The sequence below is a fragment of the Panthera onca genome, chromosome D2 (assembly GCF_046562875.1).
Source record: "Panthera onca isolate mPanOnc1 chromosome D2, mPanOnc1 haplotype 2, whole genome shotgun sequence".
Lineage (NCBI taxonomy): Eukaryota > Metazoa > Chordata > Mammalia > Carnivora > Felidae > Panthera > Panthera onca.
In genome coordinates, this window is record NC_138349.1 from 22,203,204 (window position 1) to 22,228,278 (window position 25,075).

At 41.3% G+C, this 25,075-nt stretch overlaps 1 protein-coding gene across 1 annotated transcript; it reads left to right on the forward strand.

Annotated features, from left to right (window-relative positions):
• Nucleotides 1-25,075, forward strand: LOC144613136 (uncharacterized). The gene is made up of 6 exons (XM_078434101.2): nucleotides 1-156; nucleotides 2,790-3,722; nucleotides 9,227-9,362; nucleotides 9,900-10,056; nucleotides 12,429-12,644; nucleotides 23,698-25,075. The coding sequence occupies exons 1-2, from the start codon at nucleotides 1-3 to the stop codon at nucleotides 3,606-3,608; spliced, it is 975 nt and encodes a 324-aa protein (XP_078290227.1). The 3' UTR covers nucleotides 3,609-3,722; nucleotides 9,227-9,362; nucleotides 9,900-10,056; nucleotides 12,429-12,644; nucleotides 23,698-25,075.

Here is a 25,075-nt window from a genome sequence, read left to right on the forward strand (position 1 = left end):
ATGACCGGCTTCTTTATGAGTGAAACTCCACATCGAGTTACTGCGTGTTCACTTGATACAAGGTGGGCGACGGTCCCAGGTCGCCTCTTCCTGCCACTCTCACCGAGGAATGCCCACCTTAAGATCCCACTCTTTGAATATCCTTGTAATTCTTCGGTAAATCCACAACAGCTCTGCAAAATACAGTTAAAATTTTTAAATATACATCAAAAAATGCCCATCTTCAGTAAATTTCCATAAATGAATTTTTGGACCACATCTATAAGTGAATTGTCCTAGAAAGTGTATTTGGGAGGTTGGGGAAAGTAACATTTATATGGAGGAAAACCCAAACCAAAACAAAACAAAGCATGTGTATCTTTACCAATTTTCTCTGGGAACTATTTCAGTCTGGATATCCATTTTTGCTTTTATGCTAGGCAGATAATCAATAATCTCTGACTAGAATATTAAAAACATTGTTTCAAAATCAACATTAGTTCTTATCTTTCCAATGTATTTATTCTCTTTCTTTTTTCATTTGCTTTATGGGTAAAACAAAGTTCCATATTTGTATAGGGACCTACTTGCAATCTTGTTTCCCAGCTGTGAAATAATTTTCACACATTTATCATGCCTAGAGAGGAGGTAGGAAGGCTTTTAGAAAGGACACTAAACAAATGCATCTGCGAATTTCTAAAACCATTGTGAGAAAAGAGAGAAACAGGTTTTCTGGGTTTTCACAAATAGTACTTGTGGCTCAGGGAGGTGGAAGGACCACAGGCATGTTGCTTTATTAGCAGGGCACAGGTCTGTTTTCCAAGGATAAGCTCTTACTCATGAGTAGTATGGGTATTTTTTGGAAGAATATTCTAGGTTCCTGTAATGATTGAACTAATCTACAATTTATGACACTTTCTTGTTCATAGAAACACTGAAATTTAATGGCTGAGATGGCTGTTTTGTTTACATTTGCTCATATTAGATTAATCTAAAGAGTAAATCTGAAGATTCTTCCAGGGACACCTGGGTGGCTTAGTGGATTAAGCATCTGACTTTGGTTCAGGTCATGATGTCCTCCTGGTTTATGGGTTCCACCTCCAGCTGGGGCTCTGTGCTGACAGCTCAGAACCTGGAGCCTGCTTTGGATTCAGGGTCTTGCTCTCTCTCTGCCCCTCCCCCACGTATGCTCTTTCTCTCTCAAAAATAAATAAACATTAAAAAAAAAAGATTCTTCCAAAAACACATCTTACAGAAGTAAAAAAAAAAAAAAAGGTTTGATTATTAAGTAATGGTTCCCCTGTTTTCTTTAAAGTGGTCCCACCATATTTTTCAATGAAGTTACCGCAAAGGAAACAAAGTACATATTTAAAAGATGTTTTTACTATTTTATTTTTGTGGCTATTACCTTTCTGACACTTACTTTTTGAATATTAGGTGCTTACATGTGCATACAGGAGTGTTATTACTTTTGTGAAGGCTGTGCAGGAATCTGAAGGCATTTCACCCTTCTAAAAATAAACTGTCAATTTGAAAAGTTTTAGAATTTAAAAAATACTTTGCAATTTCCGAAGTCATTTTTTCCTCCCTAAAATCTCCATTTGAACTTTATAACAGCAGCAGCATGAGAGCTGGTTTGGAAGCTATTATATTATACTCCCACAGTGGAAGAATTCTGGTCTCCAAAAGGTTTTAAAGGTCATTTAATCTAATCATTTCGTCATATTTTTTAAGACCATTTTTTCCACTTTCATTTGAAAATAGTACCAGACTACAAAAAGTGGCAAAAGTAAAATTATTGTATACTTTTTATTCAGCTTCCACAAATAAAAAACATACAACCATAGTACAATTTCAAAACTGGGAAATTAAATGTGATTTAATACTGTCAAGTGATTTGTAGACCTGATTCAAATTTTGCCAGTTGATTCACTAATGTCCTTTTCCTGGTCTAGGAACTAATCCAGGATCGTGCCATTTGTTTTCTTGTCTCCTAAATTTCCTTTAACTGGGGGAAGTTCTTCAATTTCTTTGTCCTTCCGGATGATGACATTTTTAATTCTATTGGTCCTTTATTTTGTGGAATGTTCTCCATTTGCAACCCTTTCATTTTCAAGTTTAAGCAACCAAGCTGATGACTCCTGAGATCTCACAGCAAATTAGTGGCAGATTTATAAACAAATATAAGGCTGCAAATTGTATGAAAATTTATCCCAAGATTTCAGAAGGCTTGTCTCTTACTAGAAGGGTAAAGACTGATACAAGGAACCGGTGAACCTACTCAACTATTGTAACAGGTGCAATCAATACATGTCTCTAGTATATTCCTGATTTCCTATTAAATCTTGGATTTTGTGCTAAGCCACGGGACTGTAATAGTTTGCAAAAGCCAAAATGGTCCCACGCCCACAGTCTGAGCTCCTTTTTTGTTTCACCCAGGACTTTATCTTGTCCTAAAGAAGGTGGAAGGGTATGTTCACAAAACATTTAGAACATGGCTAGTAGCAAAGTGCTCTTTCAAATGAGTTATGCAAAAAGACTGGGTTTAGAATGAATGCTATAGAAGATCACGAAAAGGGAGCAAAGCATGGCGAGTGATGGAGAAACCTCTAGATACACATACCACCATTGGAGAGATAGATGATGGAATATCTATCTATCGTCACACATACAACCGCACACCATTCCCTCTACTGTCCCTCTGGCGACCGTCCCAGGCCAAGATACATTGCCTGTGCTCTGGGTTAGATCAAGGTTCCAACTGACAGAGACTAAAGGGAAAGACAAGGAATCCCTCAATCCCTCTCCAGCCGAAGACGCTGGCAAGAGTCCTGGCTGCAGAGGAAATCTGGACTCCAGGAGGAGAGGACACAAGGGGAACAAAGGGAGAGGCGGAGAGCAGGAGGGGAGGGTCCCAGGCGCTCCCAGCCCGCTCCCAGCCGTGGGGAGAGCAGGGCGCGGACTTGGAGTCCCCGCCACTCAGGAACCGCGCCTGCCGGGGTCGCCAGACTCGGGCTCCCGCCCACGTGGCGCGCGGGATTCAACGCGCGACGCCGCCTCCGCCCCCGCCCGCCCCCTCCTCGGCCCAACTCGGACGCAGTCCGGGTCCTGAGCGCCCGACCCGCCCCCCGGCCGGCCAGCGGAGAGCCCCGCCCGGCGCCGCCTCCGCCCGCCCCCTCCGCGGCCCAACTCGGACGCAGTTGGGGTTCCTGAGCGCCCGCCCCCCACGGCCGGCCGGCGGAGGGCCCTGCGCCGCCGCCTCCGCTCCGGCCCGCTCTCCGCTGCTCTCCGCTCCCGCGACGGGGAAAGTGGGCGCCGGCGGCGGCTCCCCCGCCCAGGGAGCGCGCTCCTCGCCGGCGCGGGGCTGTGGGTCCTCGGCGCCCAGGGCTCCTGCGGCGGCAGCACCGGAGGTGTCCCTTGGTCCCAGGGCCCCGCCCGGGAGACGCCCTCGCCCAAAGCCGCGAGGCCGGGCTGCGGCCACTCCCTCCCCTCCTGGAGAGTGGCTGGCTTTGCGCGGGGAGCCGGAGTCCAGCTGCCGAGAAAGCCCCGGGGGACTTTGCTCAGCGGGACCCTGGAACTCTTCTGCTAGAGTAACCGAGAGCTACGGGCTGCGGGGCTGGAGGAGCTGAGCTGACGATCCGCACGTTGGCGGTGACCGGGTGTCCGCACATAAAGGCCACTCCACCTGGGTGACCACCACCGCGTCTTTAGTCCCGAAGTGGCGGCGAGGCGCGATCGGAGAGGTGAGGGGTGAGGGGGGTAAGCGCTAAAGTGTATTGGTGCGTCGGGTGGGGAGGGGCCTATTAGGCTTCTGACTTGGGAACTGTGCAGAAAGAAACCACTGCCGGACTCCTGCCAGGAGCTGTATCACCTCCAAAATGTTTCCATTCCCCCGGGCCCTCGATCTTCTCCAAGCCCTAACCCTGCAAGAAACTTCTGAGTTAGCAGGTAAATCCTACACTCTGTCACCATGGTCTGAAGCCCAGACAAAGAGTGGATTTGTTATTAAGTACCTGGGATGTGGGGGTGAGAGGGTTAACTTTTAGGGCAGTCTGACATTCTCAGGAAGGATTTCCCTTGTACTTGCTGCAAACTTACTCATGGGTCCAGTAAGTCCAAGATGAATTATTGGTAAGGGAATTGAGAGTGGAGAACTGCAGTGACAGGCTTTGTCCTTTGGTGCAGTCCCTCCCTCTGGGCATTCAGGAGATAGATGTAAGTTACAGAGAGAGTCTGCACGACCTTCTAAGAGCGCGCGCGCGCGCGCGCGCGCGTGTGTGTGTGTGTGTGTGTGTGTGTGTGTGTGTATGTTTAGAGCTGGGGCTTTTGCAGCTGGAGAATGGTTGATTGTTTTCCAGTGTGCTCCAGTCCTAGAAACATCAGTACACCAGTGACAGCAGCCCCCTGTCCTCCCCCACTGTGTGCCCTCCTTTGGTGAGGAGCATACATAAAGGATTGACCCTTCTTTATGAGGTGAAGGGATCCATAGATCACAGGAGGCTGACACTGGGGACAGTATGTGTGGTGGGCTTGGGATGAAAGCCAGTGACTTTTGGCCATGTCAGAGGACGTTTTAGAATTTGGGGAAGAAATCTGCCACTCCTCAGTGTCAGAGCTGTCGATTTAAAGTGAACCTGGAAATTCGTGGGCAGAGAAAACAACAGCTTTGGTGTTTAAGATTGAAGACCATTAACAAAGTGTGTGAAAGTTTTCTAGGCTACCATCAAGCAGACATTGAGAACATTAGGAACAAGGGCACACCAAAAATAAACATAAGTGAGTGGTGGATTTAATCAGGAAACAGAGAGATTGCTCCTTGAAATATGCACAGATTATCCTGGTTAGCACCTCCTACTGTGTTTTCATTTGTAGAATAATTGCCAGAAGCCTTCCCAGAGACTTGGTACTTTAGTTAGGCACATTGCGAGCTTCTGAAATGGAAGTTTCGAGTATTGTAAGATTTTTCTGAATCTTACAAGTATCGAACAGATTTTTCTGTTCATTAGGAATTCTGTGGGACATGGGTTTAGAATGTACTGATGCAGGGGCCTCAGTTGGTTAAGCGTCCCACTCTTGATTTCCGCTCAGATTATGATCTCATGGTTCATGAGTTCAAGCCCCACATTGGGTTCTGTGCTGGCAGCATGGAGCCTGCTGGGATTCTCCCTGCATGGGATTCTCTCTCTCTCTCTGCCCCTCCCTGGCTCACACCCTCTTCTCTTCCAAAAAATAAACGTTAAACATTTTTTTTTTAAATGTATTGATGCACATCACAGTAACAACATTTAGTATTTCATAGCCCTGTCCTGAGAGCATCCAGAATACCCTAGTGTCTAGCCTTGAGGACACAGGTTCTGGTTCATATGTTGTTCATATACACGTTTACTTCAACAGTTGCAGCAGAGATAATTTCCATGGAGCTCCTGGAGACCTTTGCTCTCCCTGCCTTTAACAATCGCACATCCTTATTATCATTACCACTAAAATTATTCATTCTGCTTAAATTTGAAATTTTAAAAACTTTCTTCCTTCTTCAAGTAGTTAACTCAGAATTTCTGGCTGTAAAGGGGAAGTTTCAAACACATCCAATACGAAGTAAAGAACTTTGGTCTAGAAATACATATTGTTATCCAAGCTGCAAATTATCCCTTACCTCGTCCTGAAAGATTTCAAACAGAATGAGAGAGGGGAAAATGCATCTTTGGCAAACCAGATACTTGTGTATTTAAGGACTTACTAAGATGTATTGCCTGTGTGTGTGTGTGTGTGTGTGTGTGTGTGTGTGTGTGTGTGTTGCAAGCATGGTCAGATGCAGATGATTACAAGTCATATAGGGACAATGTTTTTCAAATCTTGGATGGGTTATGTGCAGGAAGGAAGTCTACTAAGGTTACTTATTGTAGTAATAGGTATGGTGGCTGTCAATGTTTGAGCACTCAAAGTCTGCTAACTTGTGAGCTTTCTCTTGATTGAAGTCTGTCGTTTCTTAATCTTAACCCCCCACACACCCCATACCTTCGCGCTCGCTCTCTCACTCTCTCTCTCTCTCTCTCTGTCCTCAGGAGCAGAGGTAATAATCAGTTTCATCTAGCCAGATATATCTGTTTCAGCATCTTGGGGAAGATAAACTTACTATTTTTGTGAATTGGAGTGCGTAGAATCAGAAGTAACGTCTCAAATGGAGGCAACTTGGTGAAATGAAAAACAGAGGGGAGATTTGAATTCTAGCCCTATTTATTTGTCACGTACCTTGGGCAAATTGACATAAATCTGACTTTCGATTTCTCATCTGTAAATCAAGGTCAGTGCCAATCAGGATTAATCGACAGAATGACACATCTTGAGGCACATGAAAGGGCATTGTTGTTGTCAAGTCCTAAACACGTGTGTCGCTGCTACTTCCAACACTTTTCTTTCTCTCAGATCATTAAAGGGAACAACAGTTCATCAACCCCAAATATGAAAACAAAATCAGAAGGTCATGATTTGCCACTTTGATTTCCTCCCCCCAGAAAGAAGTGGGGCATAGGTGTCACACATCCTCTGGATCTGTCTCTTTCCGATCTTTAGCTAAAAGCCGTAGAAAGACTAATGGTTATACTAACACCTGAATCAAAGGTATGCTGATTATAGACTGCCCACATAACTTTCCAAAAATTCGGAATGGTTTTCTTACCTCCTTTTCCTCTTCTTCCTGTCTACTTTCTGTGCATTTTGCTGATGCTCTTGGGACAGCCATTTGAGGATGTACCTTTTGCCTTGCACGTGATCAGTCCTTTCTTTATTATGTATATGTGTGTGTCTGTGTGTGTGTGCACGTATGAGACAGAGAGAGAGGGACTGAGAGAGTGAGTTCAGAGGAATTTTCAAGATTTTGAGCCATTATTTAAATTCAGGTATTGACATTTGCAGCTTTGGCATACAGGCAAGACTTTTTTGATGAGAACCATGGCAAGATTTGGACCAAATGAGGGAATAGTGTAGCATGCAAGATGCCGAACAGATCATTTGTCAGGAGCAGGAACGTATTGCTTCTACACAACTTATTTTATACATGATCTAACTTTATATGATTCTGTTCACTGCCTGGTGGGGTGTGTTGTGTGTATTATTCTTTGTTCCACCGAGTTTCAAAATGCTAACTAGTACTAGTTCATTAATCCCGATGAAATTCTTGGTAAGTATGTGGTAAGCGTTAATATCTTTTCCTCACATTTTTATGCTGAATATAAGTGTATGTTTCAGTTTCTTACCCCCATCTCTTTCTCACTGGCAACTTTGCTCAGACAGTCCTCTGCATACATAACTTATGCCATTATGATGATATTAATGTTGCATTTATCAAATTGCATGACCATCTGGTTTTTTGACATGTATGTCTTCTCCTTCAGCAGTTTTTAGACCTGACATGTATCAACACAGCCTTGGCAATTAAACCAGGACAGTATTTTGTTTGAAAATGCATTATATTCGTCATTTAAAAAAAAATTCACAAATTTTGTGAGGCTTAAATGATCACTTATGTTACAGCAACTAGGAAACCATGGTTCAGAAAGAATAAGTCACGTGTTCAGGCTCTTACGTGAGTGTCAGGGACAGAGCACAATTTGGAAACTTTTTTGATCTGACTCCCAAATTAATGCCTGCCTTGTGGATTTTAATGTAGGCCATAAAAATCCGAGGCTGTTAAGATCTGTTTGTAAAATTATGCGTCATGAATTAACTTCAGAGGAGTTCAGGAAGAGGCACATCCTGGTTATGGATGCTCCATCTTGAGAAAAAGGAATGCTTTTAATACATACCTGGCAAATTTCATTCCTTAGTTCCAGTAGTGATTACATTGTTCTCATACTGTCCTCTTCATCTTTAAAGTTTATTTTTTTAATTTATTTTGAGAGACAAACCAAGCAAGGAGAGGTGGGGCAGAGATAAAGGGAAGTAAGAGAATCCCAAACAGGCTGACATGGGGCTCAAACCAACAAACCCTGAGATCATGACCTGAGCCGAAACCAAGAGGCGAACACTCAACAGACTAAACCACCCAGGCGCCCCTTTCTTCGTCTTCAGAGAGCCTTAAAAGTCAACACTTGAGTGATTCACTGAGCACAAGTTCATAGGAAAATTTTGAGTTCTAGTCTTAGTTCATTCATTTCTGAATCAACAAGAAATCTGATTTTAGCTGGACATTGGCTGTGAAAACCAGGTTTGGTGATCATTTGTATAAGGTTTTTTTTTTTTTTTTTCAGTTGACATTTTAAATTTTAGTAGAATTGACTTTCTTTAACAAAGTTATAGTTTTTCTTTTCTGATCAGGCTCTGGCCCTAATTATGAAGGCTAGTGCATTGTGACATGGAAAGCAAGACGCTGTAGAGGAAGAAAGTATAAGATATGGAGGCAGATGGACCGGTTTGAATCTCCTTTCTAGGAATCTAGACTATGTGCTTTCTGCTTTCTGATGACACATAGTCAGCTTTTTCTCTGGAGCTCCACCCAGGTCAGAGGCAATGTTTTAGTGTCTTCCATTTGAGGGTATTGAGCTCTTTGTACTTGTGAGTAAAGTTTTGGGGAAACAAGGATGATACATTGATCTGTGTCCTTGACAGTGAGCAAACCTTCTATTTCACATGATAGGAAATACCTATCTCCCTTTTATTCACATACATATATGTGTACAGAAATTCCTAAAATTTGAAACCCACTGTTTAAATCAGGTACAGTTTTCCTAGTAAGACATAAAGACATACTAGTTTGTTTTATATCACTTTTGTGTTGGCAAGCATGCACTCTTTAGCTACAAAACGCATAATCTGAGAATAGGAATTAAGCTTCTTTTTGGAATTTGCTTGTACCTTCTATATCATTAAATATTGACTATAGGGGAGGTGGGTTGGAGGATGTGTTAAATGGGTGATGGGGATTAAGGCTGAGCACCAGGTATTGTATGGAAGTGATGAATCACTATATTGTATACCTGAAACTAACATTACACTGTCTGTGAACTAACTGGAATTTAAATAAAAGCTTTTTTTAAAAAATTGACCCTGGGGATGATTCACATCTTTATCTTAAAAAAATATATGAATAGAATAGAATAGAATTGGACACAAAACCGTAGAATTAGGCACAAAAGTACTTAGAATGTTTTCTTATTTGTATCAGTAATGGCTAACATGTAAGGAATACTATGGGCCAGGGACAACACTAACAACATTATGCAAATAGTCTTATTAACTTTTCATTCTACAGGTATTTGCTGAGCACCTGGTATGTTCAGGATACCGATAAAGAAGTGTGTGTGAGATGGTGTAGAAAGTCATGAACCTTTATACGAGACTGTAGAAGAAGCAGGTCATCTGATGGCAGGACTGCTAGGGAAGTAAAGGTGAGACGGGGGCCTTCTGGCTGGGGTGGTTATGATGGCTTGTGACAAGGGTGATACTTAAACTGGATCATGAGTAGTAGTGAGAACTTTAAAACGGGAGTTGTGAGAGAGCCATAGCTCGGGATAGGCAAAAGAACTGAAGAGCAAATGTGGAGAGGACAGATTAAAATTCCTTAATCTACAATACCAGTTTTGAATGAATATGGGTATATTGCATGCCTAATGAGAAATTGAAAATCGGTCTCCCCCAAAGCAAAAATAAAAACAGAAACAAACCCATGCCGTCCCTTGGAGATACGATTGCCCTTATTTGCACATTTACATCTCATCTTGAATATCATTGCTTTTTTTTTTATCCTGACTTTTTCCTCAAATACAGTTTTCAAAACAGAGACTGTCGTATTTAGTAAACTCTGTCAGAGACATCCTGAGCCAGGCTACCCAACTGCCACTTTGCTTTATGTCTTTAAATGTATATACAAATTCCATGACTTTCCTCTCTGTGTATGTTGACTATTGTCCCATACCTCTCAAAAGTATGAAGAATGCACGTGTGTCTCCAAAGGCAAACTGGCCACATGTCATCCCTGCGATGGCCGGAGGTGATGGCCTGGAAGAGCTGTGGCCAGTGAGGAGGGACCAGACTCCTTGGAAGATGATGGCCACTGCAGAGTGCACACTCCACTCAGATCAGGTGCGTGTGTAGAAGAAGAAGTTTCCTTCTTTCCTCCAACGTGCTTCCAATTGGTTTAGGAATTAAATTGACATGAGGCGGATTAACAGGATAAAAAAAAAATAACACAGTGCACACAGAGGCACAGTAATGATATTGAGACTTCAAGAAATGACTGGGGCAGACAGTTTTTATACTTTCTCAACAAAGTGACAATAAATCTGTGAGGAAGTAACAGGAAAAGAAATGTAACTATGGGAGCTGCAGTTAGTAAAGAATTCTAAACAGAATTTGGACTGGGATGGTAAAATAGTAAAAAAGTAACAAGGGTTGTGTTTCAAACCTCCTTGGCTCAAATTTCCTATCTCTGGTGATAGAGATTGTCTTTACCTCCCATTCACATTGGAGATTTCTTGCTTTCTGGAGACAAATGCAGGTGTTGGGGCGGGGGTGGTGGCAATCAGAGTGCACTTTTAACCCTGGTTGTCTCTCAGATAACTTTTAGTTAAAATAATCAATATGTCAATGTAGCACATTTGGGAGCAGCTGGCTGTTGGCCCCTACAGAGGCAATAGTTGAAGCTTGGCAAGAAACAAAGGTGAAATCTTACTACATGAGGTTATACTGAAAGAATAGGGCTTACTCTAAAATCCGGGTGGGAATAAGAGGACCTGAATACTCTTGTAGGAAATCCTACCTGTACTTTTACATGTACATCAAAGCTGTCATGTCTCTGTTTCTGCTGAGATCTACTGAGTATGTTTATACTACCTTATATCAGTAATGTGCCTTTTTACTGTTCAAAATGCTTCGCTCTGGAAGAATTTTGTCATATACTTCAGTTTATTATCATCATAGTCCTCAGAGATGAGAAGGACAGGTATTATTGCCTACACGTTGTGGGAAATGAAGCTAAGGGATGGCTGGTTGAGCAGAGAGATTTACATGCCAGGTGTTGGAAGAAGAGGGGCTAGAATGTAGGACACAGAATTCCATGGATACCTGGGCTTGCTCAGGCTTTTTTGCCATAGGTTAAGGAGTGAGCTATGTTTTGCCTGAAGCCTGCATTCCTGCCCATTGGGGACCACCAGTGGGCACAGGGTTCCTGGAGTCCAGGAGAACAGATAAAAGTGATATGTGCTGGGCTTTAGAGCAAGTTAGGTGGTTGAGAGTGATTGAGGGGTCATCATTAGCCTTTAGAAAGTGACCAGACAAGGTGCCAATAAGATTTACTTCAAGTCAGGTGCAATTGCCTGATGATACAAGTGTTATTTTTTATGCTTTTTATGCTGACAATTGTACATCAGACATCAATGGCTTCTTTGGCTTTTCTTGTATCTGATTGAGGCTGGCTGTTGGAGACAAGGCCAAGGGGGAGTTTGTTGAACATGAGAGCAACTCTGTTCCACCCAGATACGCTGTTTACATGACATAACAGAAACTGACTTTTAACAATGGTAGTAAAAGTCACCATGTCTTTTGAGCACATTGCAGAACATCACTGTTATTTAATTTAACCCTTACAACAACCCTGTGAAATAGGTATTATCCCCGTTCTACCATTGTGGAAAGTGAGGCTCAGAGTGTTACTGACTGGGCTCCTTGGGAGTTACTACAGAACTACCGAACTCCTTGTAGTGTTAGTACAGAATAAATGGGAGTTCCAGGCAAGGCTTTTATTGGGGCTTGTGCTCAGGCACAAGGGTGACAGAACAAAGGAGAGGATCCTTCAGGCTGGCTCTCAGAGCAGAGGCTAAGGAAAGTTGCTAGAGGCTGGTGGGAAAGAATTGACATCCAAGCATGTAGAGTGGGGAGAGATACAGGAGGTTGGCATACAGGTGCAGTGGGCAGGACATGCTTCATCATGCACTGCATGTCTTGTTAAATCTTGTTAAATCTCCACGTTTGGGTGTGATTTTTTAGTGTTATAATGAGGAAGAAAGTTGGTGAAAGGTCAGGTCAGCACTGGGGTCCACCTTGGCACAGACTGGTTTGGTTCAGTCTTCACCAGTCTTCCTGGTTGAGTTCCTTCTGTGGTAAGCATCCTTCTTCCATATTTCTACAAAGTATGCTTCTCAGGAGGCATAGGGTTTCAGCTACCAACAAATGCTGAATTTCAGGGTCAGAGTTGAGAGGACCCAAGTCCAGTCCCTGCTGGGTCTTCAAGAGAAAGCTGCCACAAATTACCTAGCTGAAAGGTGGTAAACCAGGGATTCGAGTTTTGTTCTGACTTTGACTCCAGAGTTCTTTCCTCTGTCACACTGCCCTTTTTTATGGGTTCATTTTGAAGTTTCTTAGGGAATTCATGAGTCAGTTCAAGTGATGGTAAGGAGGACCCTTGGCATGAAGAGAAAAATCTACTTGTGTTCCTTTCCACATTAGTCTGTTCTCAGGTTGTTGACCTCTTTTTCTTCTTTTCATGATGTCCACCCATTCCTATGCATGCCACATGTAGCGACACCAACATACCATCTCCAGCTTGCTCTCCAGGAAGAATGAATACGTGGAAGATGGCATTTGATTCTTCCTGCTGGCTGCTGACCCTAGAGAGACATCATGGGCAACATGGACACTCACTTCAACATGAGGCTACTGAGACGTGTCATCAGGTAATTGGCCAGTCATGCTGTGCCCAATAGCTGAAGGCTTCCCAATAGCTGAAGGCTTGATGGTTCTAGGCATCTTCCCTAATTACGATGAGAGAGGACACGGGAACCCAAACTCATGGGTCATCTGACCCAGGGCTTGCCTGTTTGAAAGGTCAAAGGTCTTCTGTTTAACTCTTCACTTCCCACACTCTCTAGATTAGAATCAAGGCACTTTTGTCACTCTGGTTTGGAAACGCTGCTCTACTCGGTACTCGTCCTGCCCTTCATGTTGCTGGGTAGGTGGAGGGATATTGAACTGGGCAACCTTGGGTTCTCCAACTGGCAACCAAAACTACATTCAGGGATGGTCCTCAGGCCCCACATTTAAATAATCTGTGGTGTTTTAAGTAAATTTTGCCTGTAGAATTAGTGTTCATTCTGTTGATGGGTGTAGGGGAGTGAGCAAGGATATTTATGTTTTAATAACCTCCAAATGATTCTTATTAACACTAAAGTTTGAAAAACATTTCCCTAGAGGATTCTTCTGTAGGCTTCCATGAACTTTCTGAGCTTGCCTACACATTGTGTGTACTTTTTTTTGTTTCTGGAAAGAATTGAGGTCCACAGCTTTCAATAACTTCTCAAAGGAATCTGAATACAGTGGGGTAAGACCCTCTGAAACAGGCTGGTGGACAGATGATAATGTACACATAAGGTGTCAGAAAGAGGAAAGACGATATTTTTCCCTGGGAAGCAGTTTTTCTACTGTTGAAACAAATACTTCATTTTGTAGTTTTGTAATTTTGTAGTTAACATTCCCATTTTGTAGTGGGACCATCTTGGTACCATCTTTCTTGGTTATCCACATAAACAAGACTTGTGTTCTAAGGCTAAAATACGGTGTACTCTTTTCACTATAACATATTGATCAGTAGCAAAGACTTTGGAAAAGGCTTCTTGGGTTTGAAATACCGCTTTATCATTTATTAGCTCTGTGACTTCATGAAAATAACTTACTCTATGCCTCTATTTCCTCATATGTAAAAATATTCTTCTTAAAGGGCTCTTCTTAACCCCTCTTAAAGGGTTGTTACAGTTGTAAATGGGTTGGTGAACATATAGCCCTTAACACAGTACCTGGCACATAGTAATAAACATTAGATCTATTATTATTATTATTATTATTATTATTTATTGTTGTTACTGTCATTCAATTAATAACACTCATCATAGTATATCTAATGTCCACAATGTCCACTTAGCAGATATGTAATATATATTATCTCTCATCTGTAATTATGCTGTCTCCTTTGTCCATTTTCACATCTTAGAGCACTGAGGTCATCTCTCTCTTTTTTTTTTTTTTTTTTTTTTTTTTTAGAGAGAAAGAGTGCCCACATGCATGCCAGCAAGGGAGAGACAGAGGGAGGGAGGGAGGGAGGAAGAGAGAGAAAGAGAGAGAGAGAGAGAGAGGGGATCTTAAGCAGGCTCCATACCTAGTGTGGAGCTTGACATGGGGCTCGAGCTCACAGCCATGAGATCATAACCTAACCCCAAATCAAGTGTCATCCACTTAGTTGACTGAACCACCCATGTGTCTCCCCTTTCTTATCTTTAAAAAGTGTTTTTGTTCTTTTTTCTATGTATCCCTCACAGCATTTATACCTATTCACTGAGAGCAAATGCTTGCTAAATTCTTGCTGGGTGATTTTGGATTTTGTTTTTTTTTTTTTTTGGACTTTTCTTGGTCCTCAAAAGCAAGAATACCCATGACCTTGTGCATGAATGTAATAAAATATTATACAGCCATTAAATGTATTGTAGACCTGTATTTAATGTCTTAGCAAATTTACACAGCAAAGCAAAAGTTAAAAGCATAAAATTTTAAAATAGTAGGATTTTAAGTTCCATGAAGGTAGAAATCTTTGCCTGTTGTGTATATATCTTAAATATATAACAGGGCATCTGGTACATAATAGAGGCTCAGTATACTTTGTTGAATACAATTCTATTTTTGTAAAAGAAATAAAATGTAGAAAAATTTGGAAAAATAGGACTAAAATATTATCATTGATTATGGCTTTTTAACTATCATTTAAATTGTGGGGGTTTTGGTGTTTCTTCTATGAATATATGCTATTTCTGTTACTTAAAATATTTTATTTTTTTAATTAATTTTTTTAAGTTTATTTATTTTGAGACAGAGAGAGAAAGCATGAGTGGGGTAGGGGCAGAGAGAGCAGGAGAGAGAATTCCTAGAAGGCTCTGTGCTATCAGTGTGGAGCCTAACAGGAGACTGACTCACAAACTGTGTGATCATGACCTAGGCCAAAATCAGGAGTCAGACGTTTAACCAACTGAGTCACCCAGGCACCCCCCAAAATATTTTAAACTTAACAGAAAAGATTATGAACCTTATAAGCTTCATTATGCTCCATTCAAGGAACCTAAATTTGACCCCAGAAAATCTCTCTCCAATAACTAGTGTTCGTAGATAGTTTTGATGAAAGAGGTGGTAAGGTCACTTTGTGTTTTTTCTTCTTGATTGTGTGATAGCAGACATTCTGGGCCTTTCCTCATCAGTTTCTTTAATTAGAAAAGAGAGTTACTTGCACCAAGACTGTATACAATACACTAGACATTCTGGTGACCTGTAATCCCAACAAAGAAAAAATGTATCTCAATTTAAATCTCAGACATTCCCTTGATCTTGATATTCATCTACGTGTTTACCTACACGTACATATTCAAATACATATACACACTTACACTGCACACCGTTAACCATATGTATACATTGTGAGTCAGGCATTCATATTCTACCTGAAACTCCTTACCCATGAATGTGAGTCATTAGAAGGTGTCACATGGCTGTGGAAAAGAACGTGGCTGATTGAATTGTTTAGATCAAAGGCAACCTCAGACAAAGGGAGAGAGAAAGAGAAGGTAGAGAGGGGCTGAGGTAGAGAAAGAGAAAGACCAAAAGACTATGATAGAACCAAAGTGAGAGAGAGGGAGGAGCAGAAGGGAGGGAGAGGGAACGGGAGCGGGGCAAAGAGGCTATGTCAGAAGCATGGAGACCAAGAGAACCAAAGAGAGAATCAGAGGCAGAGTGAGAAACTGAGGAAATCCAGTGACCATGTAGAACTTGTAGTTCATCAGTGTTTTGACAAGTTCCAGAGTAGAACTTGATCTTACATTGACTAGAACTTTTCCTACTCATGAGTTTGTTTGTTTTTTTTTTTTTAAGTGTTGGTATAAGTTCTAGTTTTCTTTTCGTAGGTACCATGTCTTACTACTAAAAGTCCCAACACATATGCCAGATTGTGGGGCACAGGGTAACCGGTAGCCACCACAGTCCCCTTTTGAAGGTGTGTGCATGTGACTTCTGACTTTACAAAGAGAAAGGTATTTCGATTTTTTTTTCCTTTGTCTTGGAATGGGTTTTACTTTTGAAACAGTATTCACCCTAGTGGTTAGATTCTGGCAGCCCACGAAAGCCTAGACTGTGTTAGAGCTTATGCTGTAATTTAGATGTCCAGAGGGTTAATTTTATAGGCACATCTGGGCATACAGTTAGAATTAGTAATTTCATTCCTGGTGAAAACTGTACATTTGAGGAGATGTGGGGGCCCCGAAGTCTTGGATGTATTTGTTTTCTTTTTTGACTCTGTAGGTGCTCAACAAAGGTAGTTGGTAGCTTACCTAACCACATACGCTTGTTCTTTATGGCAAAAAACAAAGTGACTTAGTATTTTTTTTTCTCTTTGAAGAAACTAGCACAGGTCAATCACTGTGTATTTTTGCTGTCTTTAAAAGGTGCATTTTGTTTAGCAGGACTGCATGAAGGGTACACTCAACTAACAACACATTTTATAAGAAATTTTTAACAGTTGTTAATTTGGGACATGAGACCATTGCTCACTACAGGGGCAGGCAGCCTATGTCCCCTGGAACAAATTTGGTTTGCTGCCTGTTTTCCAAAGTAAAGTTTGATTGGAACACAACCACATTCATTTGTTTTTGCATATCATCTTTAGCTGTTTTTTGATGCACCGGCAGATTTGAGTAGCCAGGACAGTGACTGTATGTCACTGCAACACCTAAAATACTTCCAATATGGCCCTTTGCAAGAAAAGTTTTCTGACTACGGGCCTAGATCATGGAGAGGAATTGTTTATCCATTCCTTTTATATTTGTCTGTGCTGTTTTGATTTTTCCCCATGTGTATGTATTCCTTTTGTAATAAAACTATTAAAACATCTTAAGTGATTGTGCTATTGTTAAGATGTAGCCTTTGCCCCCGAGGTTACATAATTACATAGTAGAGGAAGTAGACAGCTATGCAGACACAAAAAATGCAATTTATAGAGTGATAAGTGCATAATAAGTATAATGAAGATTGTGCAAAGTCCTGGGAGAACAAAAATGGGTGAGAAGTCAACTATCGTCTGTGGGAGAGGGAAGGAGTGATGGTATAAGGAATTGATATTTGAGTTAGCCTTTAAACAAGATTAGGGATTTGCCAAGCTAGGGACTGTTGGGAGAGGAAAGGATATCTAGAGCCATTTTTCCCTCCCTTTTATGAGACCTAAGTCCACCTTGTGGTTCTTAGTGCATTTAACAGGATGTGATGAGTCATTCTTCCTTTTTAGTCTCCTCTATGTCCATGCCATTTGGGACTCAGTCTTTAAATGCCATGTTTGATTTCCTTTTTCCTTTTGAGCATCACGTCTCTGACTAGACCAAAGAATCTGACTTCCCAAACAGACTTGCCTTGAATCTTAAACATTTGCTCTCTCATCAATTCACGGTAGAATTTCACTAGCATGTTGTGAGGGAGTTGTGATATTTGTTATGTTGCTCCTTTTATACAAGATGGGAATGGATGATTTGTCATTTTCTTGGCATGTGTCCTGAACAATGCACTGTTGGGATCCATTATGACAAGTCCATTATCATTTTCTCTTAGTGCACTATTGTTACACTGGGAAATATGATGGTATTCGAAACAGGGAATGACATCATTATGATCAACAGCCAACCTGTTAAATACATATAAATGTAAGAGTACCTAAGTTAGGTACTCTTATCTCTTGATTTTTAACCTTACCAGCTTTCCCAGAGCTGCTCCCAAAGAAGACAGTTAACTCTTACCAGACTTTGTAAAAATTATTTTTTTCTCCAATGACTCCTATCCATCTCTTCTTTCCACCAAAGAATTTTTTTAAGTATACATTGAAAAGTGTCCATATTGTTACTGTGCTGCTTGTAGGATTTTCATAAATGAACACACCTGTGGAGCCAGCATTCTAGTCAAGAAAAGAACGTTAGCAGCTCCCCAGAGGCTTGACTCGTAGCCGCCCCACCGTAGTCAGTAGTCAGTTCCTTCCCTTAGGATAACCTGTTTTGACTTTAAATAGCATAAGTTAATTTTACTTGCTTTAAACCTCATATAAAGTTTGTATAAATGGAATCTAATTCTACATCCTTTTTTTATACCCATCTTTTTTCAATATTATGTTTTTGAGTTTCTTTCATATTGTATTTGTTTGTGAATTATTTGAAGTTATATAATTTGAGATTAGTATGAGTTATCCTTCCATAAATCTTCTCTTCTTTGTCATTTGGTCAACATGAGGACCCATATCCAATGCTGAAGGCAGTTGTGCCCAGCTTTAGTAGATACTACTAAATATTTTTACAAAGTAATTCTACCAATTTATACTCTCTTCAGTAGTAAATAAGAGTTTTGGTTACTACACATATACCAACACTTGATATTTTCCATTTTTTCATTTTATCTTTTGATTATGGAATATGATTACATACTGATTTTAGTGTTTCCATGATTACTACTAAAGTTTGTTGTTCATTTGGATGTCCATATCTCTTTTTTGCAAATTATTTATTCAAATCTTTTGTATTTTATTCTGTTTCCTGTCTTTTTCTTATTGATTTTTGGAAGTTTTTGTTTTTTGTTATATTTGTTGTTGTATATCAAATCTGGCTGAGTCATTTGTCATACATACATATATTTTCCTATATGTGATTTGACTTTTCACGATCCTAGGGGTGCCTTTTAATGTATAGAGCCTCTTGACTGTAATTTATTCCTGTATAGTTACTGCTGCTCAGAACTCTTGAGGGACTGGTTTAAGAAAACCAGACTACATCAAAGTCATCAAAAATGTTTTCATATATTTTCTTATAAACTAATACTTTATCTTCCACATTTCGATGTATAATGCATCTTGAATAGATTTTTGTGTGTGATATAACATAAAAGTAAAGATACATATACCCATGACTTTTCTCCGTGGCCATGCAGTTGACATAGGATTACTTATTGGTAAGATCAGTTTCCCTTTTTCTTTATTGAGTGATCTTTGCCATAAATGTGTTGACTTATATTTATCAGTGTCTTTCTGGTGTCTCCATTCTGATCCATTAGTTGGTTTTTCCTTATGTTAATGTCATATTATTTTAATTATATGGCTTCATCATAGGTCTTTGTATTGGCCATCTTCACATGTTTAACAATCGTCTATTATATGCTAAACAACATAGAAAATAATTCAGAGAATACAAATGATTGTTTCCAAAAGAGAAGTTTCCCTTTTCTTCTGTTAGGATCATAGGATGGGGAGCAGACCACATTAGTCTTATCAGGGACTGATCTGGTTTTGTCTGGGTTTTAGCGTTGGTAAGATTCAGTCTCTCTTGGCTAGCCCCTGCTGCCATGGTGTGATTCTCCATGGCTTTCTACTGAAATCCTGGTGTCTCTGGTTTCTTCACCCCCAGAAAACAGTTAAAAATTAAATTTTATTTTTTTTTTCACAGATGTTCATCTTAGCTTTGATCTTTTTTTAAAATTTTTTTTACATTTATTTATTTTTGAGAGACAGAGTGTGAGTGGGGGAGGGGCAGAGAGAGAGGGAGACACAGAATCTGAAGCAGGCTCCAGGTTCTGAGCTGTCAGCACAGAGCCCAGTGCAGGGCTCAAACCCACAAACTGTGAGATCATGACCTGAGCCGAAGTCAGACGCCCAACCCATTGAGCCATCCAGGCGCCCCATAACTTTGATCTTCTCTCCAAGCGATACTCTTCTCTTGTCTTCTTTCCTTTCCTTTCCTTCCTTCCTTCCTTCCTTCCTTCCTTCCTTCCTTCCTTCTTTCCTTCCTTCCCTCCTTTTCTTCCTTTTTTTCTTTCCTTTTTTGGTGGAAAATGGTTATGGTTTGGTGTCCACCAAACCCCCAACCTTGTCACTCCAGCAGTGTAAAAAAGCAGAAGTGGCTGCTAGTCTATCTATCAACTATGGAACTGTAGCTTTCTGCCAACAGTCCAGACTGGTTCTCAGACTCTAGGTTTTACCAATATTGGAATGTGCTCCCAGGTGAAATATGATTTAGATTCTCGGTATCAATTCACCATGCCTCCTAAGGCCTTCATGAGTTCCCTGCAGTGGGCCTCTGCCTCCTCCTCCTGGTGGGTTGCTTTTTTCCTTTCTTTCCTTTCCTTTTCTTTCTTTTTTTTTTTTTCTATTTTAGTGTTGTTTTATTTTTGAGAGAGAGAGAAAGAGCATGAGTAGGAAAGGAACAGAGAGAGAGGGAGCCACAGAATCCAGGCTCTGAGCTATCAACACAGAGCCCGACATGGGGCTCTGACTCACTGACCACGAGATCATGACATGAGTCTAAGTCAGAAGCTTAAATGACTGAGCCATCCAGGCACCTGTGGTGGATTGTTTTCTAACTACAGCAAGACTGCAGGTTTGCCTCTTTGTGTTCCTGTGCATCCTCAGAATTCAGCAAAAGTCTTGTGGAGCAAACTGGACATACAAATCTCTTAGAATAGAGGCAAGGCGAATAGTCAGAAGGCTAATTTAGGTAGGAAGTTATGGTGGCCAGAATTAGCAGGTTACTTATAAAGATGGATGGACGTAGGATAAAGTGGAAAAATTTGATACAGATTTTAGGATTTATAACCAGTAACCACGGGGGATATAGGAAGGAAGGTGGGGAAAGGAAAACTCAAGGCAGGTAATGCACATATTTCCATGTATGGCAGTTGTGTGGCCAATGGCAATATGTGTTGTGATAGGGGACGAATTAGGGGTGCTGGATTTGGGGTTGCCTGTAAGGCGGTAGAAAGGCTGCTCTAGTCTGCTATACTCTGACTGTATTTGTACCTTGCAAGGCAGGTGAAGCCCCAATACCACTGAGGGCAACTGTGTGTGTGTGTGTGTGTGTGTGTGTGTGTGTGTGTGTGTGTGTGTTTACATATGTTCATGTGCATTCATGACTTCAGCTTGTTTAACTTGTTCACAAGAGTCAGTCTCCTCTGGCTTCTGTCCTCACTGCAATATTTTGAATCAGTGGTGACCATACAGAGGCTTTTGATATGGGGGATTTTCTGTTGCTTGATTGAGTCTTGTGTGCTGAATAAACATGTGGTTTATCTATAAAGTCCATCTTGGACATCAAATACAAATCACAAGTGTTTTCCTACAAGTGCTTTCTGGACAAAATTAAGGTGTAGGTCAGAGACTCAACCAGTATTGTCATGAGCAAAGCAATCCCCAAATTTAGTGACCCCACAGTGGTTCATTTTAAACTCATCAACTCTTCATGGTGGCACAGAGATGAGCTGCCACTCTTGATTCCTTGTATCATCTGACCATCTCTCTGAAGCTTCCTGAATGAGGTGTACATGATTAGTTCAAATGATCAAGGAAAATACGTGAATCAGGCTGCGGTAATCCTTAAATAAGTTCTGTCAAGAGAATTGGCGAATAACCTGAGCTCTAGCTACAACTGCTCAGCCAGTTATATACTGAGCCTACTACTAATGGAATCATTTGTGTGCTTTTCCACCCTTTCTTGAAATATCCTAATGTCTCAATTCTCATAAAAGTCTGTAAGATGCACATGCTAATTCTACAGCCAAGAGAACTTTTTATGTTAGAAAGTTAATAAAGAGACCCTTCAAAATCTTTTGTCCCACCCCCATAGACTATTAGTCCCTTAAACTGACAAGTGTCCTGGAATCTTACAATGAGAGGTTCATTTATTCAATCTGCAATGAATTAGTAAGTGAATGAGAAATGAAGGCTGCCCCTTCATTGCTGATTTTCTTCTCTCACATCTTGCTTTCTCAAAGTTCTCCTTTATTTAAGCATCTCAGGAGAGAACTGAAGATGAGGATTGGGTCTCGATGTGGGAGACTGAGAGGGTGCAAAGTGGTGTATAAGGAACATAGAGAATGTGTGCCTGATTGATCGTCAGTGATTTGGCCGGTGCCTCACCGTAATGACCTTTAATGCTCCATTCCCACTGGAGGTTATAAATGTGACTGGTGGAAAAACCTAAGAAATAAGCTAAACTGTCTTTGTAGAAAGCATGCCTTTTGATTGAATTGAGGAGCTTCCGTTAATAGTAATAGTCAACAAAAAGTATCAGGGCTATTTAGGTAAAGCGGGGACTTTCTCTCACTGATGAACTTTTAACAGAATCCCACAAGGTCTTATTTTCTATCTCAGTCTGTATGGCGAGGTCACCCCAAGGCTCGGCATCTCTGAATATCCAGGTGTCTGCCAGTGAATCTCTTGCCATTCTAGCATGAGTAGGTGGCTTCCGGTCAAGTCCAATTCTTCTGAAAACAGACTGCTGTTTTACACTGTCTTGACATCACAGAATTCCTTGTGCTGCTGACTGACTTCAGAGCTTTACTGAAACTATCCCTGTGACATTGGTAATTCCTTAAGTGCCAAGGACTGGCTGAGTTCGATCCTACCATAGCAACAGCTACTTGTGTGATCCGTATTTTTCTTTCTTTTTTCCTTCCTTCCTTCCTTCCTTCCTTCCTTCCTTCCTTCCTTCCTTCCTATTATCTATCTTATCTATCTATCTATCTATCTATCTATCTCCAGAGGCTCATTTTGATTAAAAAAATGAATCTGTTCTATTCCTTTTGAAAAGGCTTGCCTCCACCAATTTTACTTAGTCTCTGGATTTTGGGTTCCTCAGTGTCTATGAGAAGGTAACATGGAAACCATACCTTAGAGAAACCAACTTGCTTCCTTGAGAAGAAGGACATTGTTTTCATGAAAAGTGATGGCAAGCATCAGTAAAATTATATGAGGGAGAGTAAAACATCTCATTATTGTAGAGTCAGGCTTATCCCATTTATGAGCTCCATTTAATTAATTTTTAAAGGCTAGGACATTTCAAAAAATTTTATCAGCCTCTGTTAAGGTCAAAGTGTTAAGACTCACGTTTAAATGCTTTAGAAATTGTGTTTCAAGAACTCTCTTTTCCATTGCAAGAGGTAAATTGAAATGTGAAGTGGAGGGACCTGGGCTGATTCAGGAGAGCTGATTCATCTTTCTCTACTGTTAACTGGGTCTGTGACCTCAAATATCGTGCTTACTTTCCATGAGTAAGGACATAAAAATACCGTTTCCCAAGTTGATTGAGAGCGATCCATAATTTAGGACAATGGCTGATGCAGTGAGGGCCTGACTCACTGTAGATGTCCAGTAAATGTTTGGCTCATCATCTACATCAATTTTTCCTAAGACATTTTGTTCAAGAAGCTTCACGAAATGCTAATGGTTGTGATTTGTGAGCACTAGTCCAGGATATTCTTTTTAGGCCAGGGGACAATTGTCCGACCTCATCCTAGAATACAAGAGTTTTAAGGTCAATTTCATTCATGTGTAACTTTGGGCAAGTTACATAACCTTTCTTGAGCATTTAATTCCCTCATCTGGGCTGTTAGCACAGTCCTGCAGTCCGGTGTAACTTGGGCTCTGAGTGAGACTGCTCAAGTTTGAATCTCTGCTCTACTATTTAATCAATAGTAAATTTAGTCTAAAACCTGGGACTGGCTGAGGAACCTTCTTTGTGTCTGTTTCCTCATCTGTAAAATAAGCATAATGATAATAAAAGCCATCTCATATGATCTTCAAGAGGCTGATGTGAACCAACATGTGGAAAATGTTCTAGAGAGTACCTGTCACATGCTGCATGCTCAATAAATGTTAATCGAATGATTTTTATTTCTTCTTAGACTTCGCTTGAATGAAATCACCAATCATGGAAAATCAGAATTCTCAGTACACTATATTTTTTAATGTTTGTTTATTTCTTTTGAGAGAGAGATACAGAGAGAGTGAGCAGGGCAGGGGCAGAAAGACAAGGAGAGAGAGAATCCCAAGGAGGCTCAGTGCAGAGTCTGATAAGGGGCTCGATCTCCGCAACCGTGACATTGTGACCTGAGCTGAAACCAAGAGTCAGACTCTTAACAGACTGAGCCACCCAGGTTGAGCCCACAGCTAATACGGTGTTAAAGCCATGGAAGTTCTCTGAAGAAAAAGAAATCTATCTAGTGCTCCCAGATTTATTTTATCTGATTTTGTTTTCCTCTCTCTCCACCACCTGTGCCCTGATTCCTCTTGTTGGCAGAACAGCAGCAAAAAAAAAAAAACAATAACAACAACTACAGTCTGGGGCCAAACTGCCAGAAACCCAAGAATGGAGATGACCACCCCTCCTCTCTAGTCTTCTCCTCTGCTCCTGGGCTTGTTTTTGTTGTTGTTGTTGTTGTTGTTGTTGTTGTTTTTGGTCAGGAATGCTTCATAAATTTTCTAAGGAGCCTCATAGCTGTCAGCAGCCTTTTTTTCTGGAAACAGAGGCAGTAGGTTCCTACTTCCCTTATGGCAGGCTCATGTTCTCACTCGGGGCATCAAGCGTTTCTTCATCCAACTGGAAACACATGGTCTGCCCCTTCTTGTTTCAGCAGCTCCCACCCCCAACCTCAGACCAAGTGAAGACAAGTAGGGCTGCCTCCTGGAGGAGTCTCCCTGAGCCCTCTGGGGGAGTTCAGAGTGCCTCTCAGAAAACAGAACTTCGGATTGGACTGTGGCTTCAGCTGCGACTCTTTTTTCCTGGCAAACTGTGTGTCAGATGACACAAGAGAAAGCTCCCTGCGGAGTGTAATCCAGTCACAGACGCCAAAGGTTGAGGGGAAGTCGCCATTTTTCCTTCCTGTTTACCCCTCAAGGGTCTGTCTCCCTGGATCTTTGAGTTATTGGCATCCTGGCTGTGTACATCGGCCTTGGTATTTGAGTGCACGAGCCGGTGCTCCCAGCACTGACGGTGCGTGGTTCTGCCACTCCAGCTGTGTGACTTTGGGCCTTCAGTAAATGTCTCTGAGCTTCAAATTGCTCATCCGGATGATGCGAGTAGTCGTGCCTGTCCTGTTTGCTTGATCAAATAAAATCTCAACTTTGTGAATCTGAAAGCACAGGGTCCCAGAGCTTACATGCTACTCAACGCCACGTTTGTCTGCTGCAGGCAGCCACCAGCTTACTGGCATCCTGGGCAAATGATCCTGCAGCATCAGCCTGAGCTCTGGCTGGAGAGCTGCCCTCCTCAGAAGCTTTGAT

Coding starts and splice junctions, on each gene's coding strand:
- LOC144613136 (XM_078434101.2), top strand. CDS start 1: ATGACCGGCTTCTTTATGAGTGAAACTCCACATCGAGTTACTGCGTGT. Junction 157..2,789: donor AATATCCTTGTAATTCTTCG/GTAAATCCACAA, acceptor ATCCCTCTCCAG/CCGAAGACGCTGGCAAGAGT.